We start from the raw sequence: 11495 nt of genomic DNA on the forward strand, positions 1-11495 counted from the left end.
AACCCTTATTGGACGTCCTTATCTTTTCGAGTTGGAATATACCAACGAAGAGCTGCGGGAGCTCTGTGAAAGGGCTATGAGAGAGAGAGCTAGAAGCTACTGTAGTCAATGCCACACAGGCGGCGGCGATCCATACCAGAGGGACCAGGACATCCACTAAGTAAGTACACTATACAAGTTATGTTACATCGGAGCTATTATTTCTGATAGGCCTATATTGAGCAAATTACGTTTGATTTTAGTTCACATCGCCTGCCTGTATATGTGAACCAGACGTGAACGGTAATGTGTTTCTTTTTTAATAAACTGCCTGTACACTTACAAAGTTCTCAATGCATCGGTTTACATGTAGAGACCCTCATTATGCTACTGTGTAAGTGTGCTATTTTGAGCCTTGTTAGTGGTATAGAAATAGCGATTTCTTTCTACTGTACGTGTGCCCCGAAGGCTAGCGTTAAACGCTAATAAGCGGTTTGCAATAAAACTGATCACATTCGACTAGCATGAAAACAAATCCCAGCGAAAGGTCGAACTCGGTACACATGAGTTATTAACCCCTAGGTTCATTTTGCGCCGGAATTGTCCTTTAACTGCCGCGCGGTGGTTGAAGGGGCGGCATCCTGGTTCTTCTCATCTTTTGATTTTACGAAACACTCTCTCTATGATCACACCAGACCAGGTAAAAGGTGTTTTGAGGGAAATGCATGTTGTTTTAAATCCTTCAGTCAGAATTTGATGCCTAAGATGGACATTTTTGGGGCAGCCGTGGCCCACTGGTTAGCACTCTGTACCTGTAACCGGAGGGTTGCCGGTTCGAGCCCCGACCAGTGGGAACGGCTGAAGTGCCCTTGAGCAAGGCGCCTAACCCCTCACTGCTCCCCGAACGCCGCTGTTGTAGCAGGCTGCTCACTGCGCCGGGATTAGTTCACCTCACTGTGTGCTGAGTGTGTTTCACTAATTCACGGATTGGGATAAATACAGAGACCAAATTTCCCTCAAAAGAGTATATATACTTATACTTACTTATACATATGTTTTTTATTCTTTAGAAGAATGGGCCTAGCCAGTAGGCTAAAATAAATATTGAGCTATGAGTACCAAAAAATGTGGGCCTACTGAATTTTTGTTATTATTCACCCAAAGAAGCTGTGGATAAAAGGCTGCTATCCCACCCTCCTTAACTGGAACTGCATGCATTGGCCTAAACCTAGTTTCCCCTCCTTTTGAATTGAGTTACTCTTTGTTAGCTAACTGAACTGAAACTCCAGCTTGATATGCTGATGGACAATCATATAACATGTTCATAAACAGTAGCATAACCCTTGAACCAGAATTTCATAAGTTATATAACTGAGCTAATTTAAAGGTTTATTCTGAATAATCCTTCCCAGGTGGCAAGTAGCAAATCTGCACTAGATCAGGCAAGGATTGGGAGTATTATATTGACATTTGTGTGGCTGACTTTGAAGGTGAGATTACTTAACATTTAAAAACTGTGCAAGTAATAGCTACTGCATTAATATTCCTTGTAGGCAAACCACAAAATGTATTCCATGAAACCTCTGCTATATTGTGTTTTGACTGTATACCAAATGTACTTAATATTTACAACCCCTTCAGTGCTTTCTACCCTTGCCAGCGCTGCCTCTGACCTGCTTTGGCTTCATCAGTCGATAATCCTTCAGGTGCTTGCAGCCCTAAGTACTCTTGTATGACTGGCCATTCTCTTGGCATGGCTGCAAAGGATTACCTAAATCTTATCTGTAGCGTGTGTGAAAGGGACTCTACGGGTGACAGGGAAAGAAACTGCCATTGCATTCAGACAACAGGCCCAAGTGGAGATGTTCAGATCTCATTTGCTGGGTGCAGATGAGGCAGTGTATAACTGGATGGCCGAGGACAGGATCAGATTAAATTGGCTATGCCGACAAAGGGTCACATCATGTTATAGTAGTCCAATGGAGGTTAAGTCTTTTGGCAATGGTTTTTAACAGGAAGCAAATTAATTAATAATAATGATATGAATGAATGTATGAATGTTTTTTAATTGAAATACAAGACTGTACACTTTTTCTCAAAGGGCTTGTGATTTTTTGTGAGGATTAATAAAACACACACACACAAGGTTTGTGCACTTCCGTATCTTGCTAACTCAGGCTACTGGTGAAGCCTACTCTAAAAAGTGTCTGAATTAGATGCTATTTATGAAGATTACTGACAGCAGAGGATTCTCCTCTTTGTGATTTTAAATATATAATCCAGTTGCTGACTCATCGTTTATCCTGAGGGATTTGCATAATTTATAACCTTGCCTGTATCCATCACCCATCACTGGTTCTCTTTGTTTTGACAGATCCTGCAGTGAACACTGATGCTGAAAGGATTCATTCCCGACAAATAAGATAATCATGAGCATAAGTACACTCAGGAAAACAGCAACAGCTTCAACAGCTCCAGCACTGCCTCACCAATGAACATTCTTCCGGGCTATGTGGTTCTGTGGAGCAAAGAGACAAATGGACTCCTGGACTCCAAAAGTGTCAGCTTTAACTGAAATAACATGGTCTGTTATGTACAGACTTGGCATGTCTTTGAACCTCCATGTCAATCAGAGGAAAAAGTATTTTCAGTAAACAGCTGTGACAGGACCCAAGGACAAACCACTGACCCTTTATTTGTTTAAATGGATCCCCCTAGGACTGGAAGTCTGCGGTAACTTGTTTGGGGGGCTCTTGCAAAAGGAAATCCCCTAAAGTGACTCTGTGCTCTGTCTGGAGATGCTTCAGGCCAACAATTACTCAGTGGTGCTGCTGATCCAGCTGACGCTGCTCTCCTTTGACCTCTTTGTGAACTCCTTCAGTGAGCTGTTGAGGACCTCACCCGTAATCCAGCTAGTGCTTTTCATGTGAGTGCGGTAGTCTGGTCAGGGCCCCCTGTCCTCATAGATTTACTGAGTTATACGTTTTCATAAAAGTTTCAGAACCAAAAAGCCAACTCTGAGGTGAACCTAGTGTGTTTCTTGAATATAAAAAAGGTTAACTTAAAAAGTGCATTGTGGAGATATATAAAACAAGGGTAAAATTGAGACAGAGGGTTGAAATAAGGAAATGGAAAAGAGTTGAGAGTGAGAAAGGATGGGAAAAATAAGAATGGGGAGACAACAGGAGCAGTAGTTGTACAGGGAGAACACTGACACTTGAAGGACATTGCAATCAGTATGTCTAGTCAGAAGGGCTGCTGTGAGAAGTAGACATTTTGGAATAAATGGCCGTGATAGAACCTTAAACTTCAAAGCATCTAAAGGTTTTTCAGAATACGTGGCACATTAAGAACAAAAATCAAGTCAAATATGGTAACTGATGACCTGTCAGTTTCCATATAGCATTCTGTGCTATAATTTCTCTCTCTCTTTTTTTTCAAAGGCCTAGATTATCAAATTTGATTTACCTCATATTAGATTATGCCGAAGATATTTCAAGACAGAATGCTGTTGTCAGTAAGTTGTTTAATGTCGTGCAAACAGAATGTAAGAGTTTCTACAGGGGATTTTAGAGTTAGAACCTGAGGCTTCCACCAAGATTTGCATTGGAATAGGCCTAATTGATAATTATGCATCTTAACTTGTGGAATCCAAAAGAGGGAGTGAGAATGTATTGTGTTTGCACCCTCAGTAACGTTTAGTCACAGTTAAATACATGGTGCCTGCTTGCACTTGAGCTAAGGAGCATTTAGTATACTACTAGCACACACACAATAGAACATACTACATTAACGGTTAAGTAGTAGGTACTTAACCAACGTTAATACACACTGACTATTCGGATGCAGCCATTGTCTTTTTGACTTAATTGTGCTTCTCCTCTCCTCTAGCGTTCAAGACATCAGCATGCTGTTCAACCTGTTCATCTTTCTGCTGATGCTGTTTAACACCTACGTGTTCCAGGTGGGACTCATGTCCCTGCTTTTAGAGCGGTTCAGGGCGCTCATCTTGCTCTCTGTGCTCTATCTGCTTTCCAGCGTCTCTCTCCATTCCTGGATGATGGTGAGGCCAATTTGCAAAATGTACATACACGTGTGTGTGTTTGTACACTGTGAAACATGTCAAATATATGTCATATATTTACATGACTGTTAGTTTAAAACATGAACTTCTCATGTAACATATCTCTATGACTGTAACACTGCTAGTACAATGTGGCGTCATTATTGGAGGTTAATAGAGTGGTTCTCCACAGAATTTGCGCTGGATGAAATCTGATAATTATGTGTGGACGGATGGGCTACTTGTTCTATTTGTCCTCCAGAGAACAGGTGAGATATCTTTATATGCAATATCAATATGGAAACAGAAATATGCAATATCATAAGTAAGTTTAAAGCAACAGTGGAGTTCTTTACCCTTCAAGTTCGAGTGTGGGTGGGTGCAATATACAATACCTTGTGGTTGGTGAAACACAATGCAGTTACATAGGACAGCTAGACTCACGGCCCAGTTGTAGTACTTCATACCGTATGGTGAGATTCTTTGTCAGGTATATTTACGCTTTCTTTAAATTACAAAATTATCATCACTCAATTATTATTATTCTAGGCCTACTGAAAATGTTAAAATATTGCAGTCTGTCCTCTCCTTTTTTATCAAGGAGAGCACACTAGTCACATGCTCAGGCCTGACAGAAGGACATATGGGAGTGATATTCATTCCGCTGAGCTCCTAATTGGATGTTAAGAGGATTAATTGTCTGCAAGTTGCTGTTGTCGTTTTTCCCCTTGCTCTAGAGAATGATGCATGCCGCGAGTGCATTCAGAATGTCTGTCATCATAATCACCCTCCTAAGTGCCATGTGCATTTGCTTGCAGCTGCTGTGTTGTACTATTACTTCTACAAGCGGACGGCTGAGTATCTGGGAGACCCACGGCTCTATAAGGACTCCCCTTGGCTGCGCGAGGCCTTTGCGCGGTCACGTCAGTTATGAATGACCAGTGGGTCACTGTGTGAAACTGTTTTGACGGGAGACAGCATGGAGCCATCAGGATTCACTGAGACCATGCTGTGGACAGAGCCAGAATGGATTCCCGTGCCGAACTAGGAAGTTCTTGACTGATGGACTGCAAACTGTGAGCAGTTGAATGACTGCTCAGTCAGTCAGTACGTTTACATGACTTTCAAAAAAGTCAAAGCTCTGTGTGAAAGGAAATGGATATACATTTGAGACAGTATGGCTGATCGATCTATTCCAGTTTTCATTTATATTTTGTATTCTAAGTTTCATAACATTTTTATATGAAACATTTTAAAGTGGGAAAAAATGAATCTGTGTGCCAGGTTGCCTTGGATGAATGAGCTCACAATTACATTTGTACGGCATTTGTGCTTCTACAAACTCAAATACAGATTTTTGGGGAAAAGTCATTTAATTTTCAAATTCAGATTATATAGCCTAGTGTTTTGACATTAATCTAAGTGGCTGCAATCATGACCTTAAAAGTTACTTGTGCCTCATGAAATGATACCTAGGCCCGATAGTATTAACTTACCATTAACATGTTGGATGGCATTTACAACGTAGCCCCCATAAACTTTAAATCATCTTTCCACAGTTTGAGCATATTTTTTATTTGGCTTGGCTAGGTATCATGGTTGCCTAAAAAACAATTACAGCTTGGCATCTTGTCCTATACTGAAATCATTAGTTAATTCTCAAGTGACATACAGTATAAAGTATTCATATACAGGCGAATCAGTACATCCAAGGTAATGCTTAAATCATTAAGTTCTGGTAATAATAAAAAACGAAATTTGGAAAAAGTCTTGGCAAATTCTGGTGACCCTGGTAAACACAATCCCCTGAGGTGATGGTAGTAAGTAGATCATACTAAACCAATGTTATGTTTTTAACCATTATCCTTACATTTGCAATGCTTTGCTATTGAAAATAAAACAGTGTACAGTTCATGCATTTTTATTATGATTAATGCTGAATGATATTGCATGGATAATATAAAATATAACATTCAAGGAAGACATTTCATAAAGTAGAATAATTAAGTATTCTTATCGAGCATTTTATTTAGCTAGCTATTTATACTGTAGGCACATTTTGGTGATCTGCATTGCATTCTGCTTTTTTGTTGTTATCTGTGCCAGGTGCAAGTCGTATTTGCATGCAGACAACAAACAGTAGGCTCTGTATGATAAGCAAGAAGGTATACGTTTGGAGACTTTTATTTTCTCTGAAATTGGCTTAGTATTATTCTATTACAGGCAGGGTAGGAGGGAAGGTTTACATTCTCATTCAAGGGATTGGGGCAGGGTACCTGGTAAACATAGACATCAATTACTTTTTCCATCATTTGACATTAAAACCAAATCCTACAACTGTCGTATACATATTTATAGATATATATATATATTTATATCCTCTTAAATCGGCCGGTGTTTCTCTTGCTAAATATATTCTTTTTATATCTGTCAATATTAATATATCTGTGATAAAGTCATTACCATTTATATTTTGTACAGTATTTTTTTTTAATCTAGATCATGTCCTATTGGGTTTAGTTTTTCTTAGTCCTCTTTTCTCAAAGACGGGAAACAAGACAAATATACTTGCATATAAATACACAATGAAGACAGTGCTATACACAGCCGCTGTGAAAAAGTACCCCAGGGTCTCCCATGGCGTTTCTAATGATCCAGTGCCCATCAAGTTTGCATTGGATTACTGCACAAGTAGAATTTGGGATTCTGTGCTACTTCCTCCTGAGGTCAGCAGATGTATCATCATCAAATGGGAACTAAGATTTTATTTAAAAAAGATAAAATGTCACCCTAAAGCTGCACGAAGGCTTTGTTGGCAGATTTCAATGTTGAGTTTTCCTCAGGGTCAAATGTCTGCGAGGACCTCGTTAAGCGATTCAACAAATGTGTACATACATACACACAATTGAAATGCACACACACACACATACACACACACACACACCTTTTTCTGTGCCTTTTATGCAACATTATTTCAAAAGTTGCTGACCACCAGGAGTACTTTTTCACAGGGTCAAATAGGAGAAATTTCTTTACTTTGAAATTGCTGTGATCTCACAGCAAATCCCTAACTCAACTCAATACAATTCATGTATTTAAATTCATTTTAAATTATATAAAAGGCAAACCATTCTGAAGCAATAACCATAATAATAATTATAATAATAAGTGTCTTAATGGATCATAATAACACCAATTATTGTAAGAGTAGTAATAATAATAACAGTAATGATAATAAATAATGATCAGATGTGAATGACATCACATTCCAAGAAAGATAAGAAATAGAGGGTTGGGGGGTTTAAATTCCCACAGACATGAAGCTTGTTTTGCTGCTCATTTGTTCTTTCAGAAGATGACGGACACGGGACAAGGGGTCACCCTGAGGCCCCATGTCTTCCAGTCCGAGCCCAAGTGTGCTTGAGATGAACTGGTTTAAAGGTAACTGTGCCCTCAGGTGAGAGGGGGCTCACCCGTACATTGATTCCCATGCTTTGTGTGAAAGCACCATGGCCCTGAGACCCACATACATGCTATCTATATCTTGGCAGTATAGCAGAGATGGCATCATCGTCTCTCTGGGAGCTCTCCGTTGTGTTGGCCCGTGCTTGGCAGTGCTTGCAACTACTGCCCAGAGTCATCCCTTTCATATCCTGCTGTTTAGTGTTTGCATTTGCCATGGATTGTTACACATCTATTATGCTGACAAATGACATCTCTTAAAATATATTTGGCAATTGTAAAATATATGTAATCTTTTTTTGGCAAGGGGATAAAATGAGTATGTTAATGTGGGTGAAGGAGTAATGGAGATTAGGGCGGACTTTATGTGTATGGGTTTATGTGAACGATATGCTTGGGGGAATATTCTCTTTTCATGCATATCAAAGCACAATCATAGCTTCCCACACCCTACAAAAAAGGCCTATCAGGGCTCCTCCTGTTCAACATACATACATTTTCATAATCACTACTAAAAACCTGGTGTGTAACGTCAACTCATGTTCAAATGTGGCTTTCTCTGTTTGGTAATTTGCTCTATCCATACATATAAACCTGAGGAATGTGTGTGTGCCATAACTCCAAAACACTCTCTCTTCCTTCCCTTATTTCTAGCTCCTTCCCAATTCCTTTTTTATTTCATCCGAGTCCCTGCACTGGCGCCATGGTTCAGTTCTCCATATTATCTCTGCACTCTACTGTACGTGTATGCCATACTAAAAAGGGAACTTCCATGAGAAAATGCTTGATGTGTGCAATAACATTCAGTGTATGGCATTCATATCGGACATTGTGCCATACGTAGTTAAATGTACCCTAACCTGGCACTTCCTGCACTCATAGAAGGCTCCCTTTAATGTGTACATGCTCAAATAATTAATGCAAATGTAAACAAGAATTATAGTACATGAAGTGATTTGTTTTTCATTATCTTGTGCAAGTCTTCATAGTGAATGGCAGTGATGCCATTAGTGTTGCTGCCCACAACATTGTCGGGGCGAGACAGACTTAGGGTGGGGCGTTATTCGCCCAACGAGCTCGGGGTGATACGCTGGACGCTTGGAATGCTAAGTGTGAGCAGGACAGTGAGAGACAAATTTAGCATTCAGTATGGACAGCAGACGAAAAAAACAACTACAAAATGAGGTTGCTGTTCAGTGAGTTTTTGATCGCCAGCTGTCCTGGAAGTCAGATTGCATTGCTACACATGCATGTTGCACAATCCGTTCAGATTATCCAATGAATGCACCAACTGTATGTGATAGAGACTTCAAGAGAGAGTAACAGTTAGAGAATAAGATAGAGAAAGAGAGAAAGAGAGAGAGAGAGATTAATACAGTCCTGCCCTACACCATAGATGAGAGTGCATTCTCCTCGTTGTAGGGCAAGGGAGTAGAAGTTCGTATGTGATTGGCAGCCGGAGTCCCATCTGCGGGCGAGAGGTCATTCAGTTCCCCGGACGAGGAGAGGGGGTAGGAGGGGGATAGAGAGATGCCAGAGGAGGGATCTGCCGAGCCAGCAAAGGTGCGTGGGGGCTTGGGCACCAGGTTGGGCTCCAGGGTGGCCCGAGCCAGAAGTTGCTTGTCCCTGTCTTCCAGCTGCTGGCCTGGCTTCTGGCTCTCGCTCTGGCTGTAGGAGCTGCGGCCCGACTCCGACTCGCCGTCCGACAGCTCCATTGGGGGAGAGCTGCTGCCATCCAGCTTGAAGAGAGAGTCCAGGTATTGGGCGAACTCCAGCACCACCTGGCTGGGGTTACCGTTGGAGAGTGGGGCCTGCTGGGAAGCTGCATCTGCTAGGGGCTCGCTCTCGGCCTTGGCCGCCGGAGGCTGCTCTCTCGCGGGCGTCTCTCCCATCTCCACAATGGATTCCTGGCTGCCTCGCTCCAGCGGGGTGCTGCTGCCCCGTGGACTGTGGGGCACAGAGGGGGGCATTTCTGGGCTGGGGGGCATTTCTGGGCTGGGGGGCCCAGACTGCAGGTAAACGTTTACAGTCTCCGCTGCTTTAGCCTGCTGGGGGGAATCCTCCAGGTAGAGAGGCTGTCCGATCACCGTCTGCCCCAGGACCGGTGGGATGTGGGCACTGTATCGGGGGGTGTCAGGGGAGAGGCGTGGGGCGTACTCCTCCAGGGGCGGAGTGGGGCAGTAGGGCCCCGGCTCGCCCAGCTCGTGCTCAGGGGTGGTCGGCTGGAGGCCGTCAGCGGCCAGCAGCTCGGTGCGGGAGCTGAGGGAGGGGTTCTCCTCGGGGATGGGGGCGTCCATGGAGAAGGGAAAGCTGCCCAGGCAGGGGGAGCCGCGGAGGGCCGCAGAGGAGCGCCGCGACTCCAGGCTGTACAGGGACTCAGCATCCGACAGGCTCTCCATCACGGCCAGCGGGGCACGACGCTCGCACAGCTCCACGGCGAGGCGCTCGCGGGCACCCGTCAGCACAATGGGCACCGGGGGAGGGGGGCACTCGGCGAAGCCGTCCAGAGAGATCTCCGAGCGGGCACAAGAGCTACGGGGAGAGAGGGATAAAGGGCAGGGAGAAAGAGAGAGAGGGAGAGGGAGGGAGGATGGGATGAGGGAACAATGAGGAGGATCACAAAGGCTCAAACAAAAGTAATCATAAGGAAGGGATGGCAATCAGTGGATAAAGAACAATAAGAAAACAATAAAACATAAAAGTGGTTTTACCAAGGGGATTCAAAGTAAGGAGTATGACAACACATAAAACAGGAATGGTAACCCAAATCCAACAAAACAGGGAGGAAGAACAGGGGATGGGAGGGGTAAGAGCAAGGGTTAGTCAGCAAACTAACAGGGCACTACATCGTCCAAGCATCTCTGCTGAACCACAGGGGCCGTGGGGGGAACTGTATACTACCATACGTCGTCGCACTGCAGTCCGTGTGAGTGAGAGAGAGGGGAGAGTGGTTTAGACTTTTAATGAGAGTCCAGAACGTAGACACTCACACACACACACATACACACACAAACACATACACAGAGCCAGACAGACAGACAGAAACACACACACCACCAACAAACACACACACACACAGAGACAGACAGACAGACAGAAACACACACACCACCACCAACAACACGCACACACACACAGAAAGAGAGAGACAGACAGAAACACACATACCACCAACAACAAACACACACACACACATACACACACACAGGCTCATGAAGGCAGCACATTTCCTCTGAAAGGCAATATATATATTATCATTAAAAATGTATAATAAGCCTTAACTATACAGCCAATGAGCTATAGCCACAGGTTTGTTTTTTTTCTGTCTGCCACAATGCAGGCCGTGTCTCTTGTGTGCCCTCTGCTGGACTTACCGAACACTGCTGTTCCTGCGGTGATGTGTGACAGGACTGGGCTGGTGGGAAGTAGATGCCCCCAGGAAAATGGTCTCAGGGTTCAGGTCCACCTCAGTTGGGCTCACCATGATCTTAGCAGCCGACAGCAGAGCAGTCTTCCCTTTGTTGTAATTCTCCAGTACCTATCAGAGAGCGACAGGCAAGAAATTAGGTTCTCTATTTCTAGCCACATCACAGCATACAGATATCAAGAGAGAGGGGAAGACATAGAAAGATAGAGAGAAAGAGAGAGAGAGAGAGAGAGAGAGAGAGAGAGAGAGAGAGAGAGAAACAAGCTGACATTGAGAATACATATCTTTGTATGGACAGCGACACATCTCATTGATATATTGGCAAAGAAGTTATTGGTATGCAGACAGACTGGCTGACACAGCATCACTATGTTCCACAGAGAATCTATCCAAACATTCTACCACACGCAGCCCCGACTCCAAGCTCTGTTTTATAGGGCAACTGGCACTCCCCTCCAGCCACAACTGACAATTCATTAAAGCTTCATAAACATTCAGTGGAGTCAGTCCATACCGCTTTGGAGGTGAACCTGCACATGCTTCCAAACTCATGGGAAGAAAAAC

General features: G+C 43.3%; 2 protein-coding genes across 2 annotated transcripts in view; one reads left to right on the forward strand and one right to left on the reverse strand.

Moving 5' to 3' along the window:
• Nucleotides 1-2774: 2774 nt before the first annotated feature.
• On the forward strand, nucleotides 2775-5175 carry LOC143126236 (transmembrane protein 138-like). The gene is made up of 4 exons (XM_076288142.1): nucleotides 2775-2905; nucleotides 3871-4042; nucleotides 4236-4311; nucleotides 4861-5175. Exons 1-4 carry the CDS (start codon nucleotides 2778-2780, stop codon nucleotides 4974-4976), a joined length of 492 nt encoding a protein of 163 aa, XP_076144257.1. The 5' UTR covers nucleotides 2775-2777; the 3' UTR covers nucleotides 4977-5175.
• Nucleotides 5176-6073: 898 nt separating this feature from the next.
• Nucleotides 6074-11495, reverse strand: part of dagla (diacylglycerol lipase, alpha) — a 44631-nt gene continuing 39209 nt past the window's right edge. Inside the window, exons 19-20 of the mRNA XM_076287333.1 lie at nucleotides 10879-11042; nucleotides 6074-10036 (exon numbers count right to left, since the gene is read on the reverse strand). Coding sequence (XP_076143448.1) covers nucleotides 8890-10036; nucleotides 10879-11042 — 1311 coding nt within the window. The 3' untranslated portion in view covers nucleotides 6074-8889. The remainder of the gene's footprint in view (nucleotides 10037-10878; nucleotides 11043-11495) is intronic.

This window comes from Alosa pseudoharengus, unplaced genomic scaffold, assembly GCF_046254945.1.
Source record: "Alosa pseudoharengus isolate Yale_2024_CS ecotype anadromous, Long Island Sound unplaced genomic scaffold, YU_APseudo_1.1 YU_APseudo_1.1_scf_16, whole genome shotgun sequence".
In the NCBI taxonomy this organism is placed as follows: Eukaryota; Metazoa; Chordata; class Actinopteri; order Clupeiformes; family Clupeidae; genus Alosa; species Alosa pseudoharengus.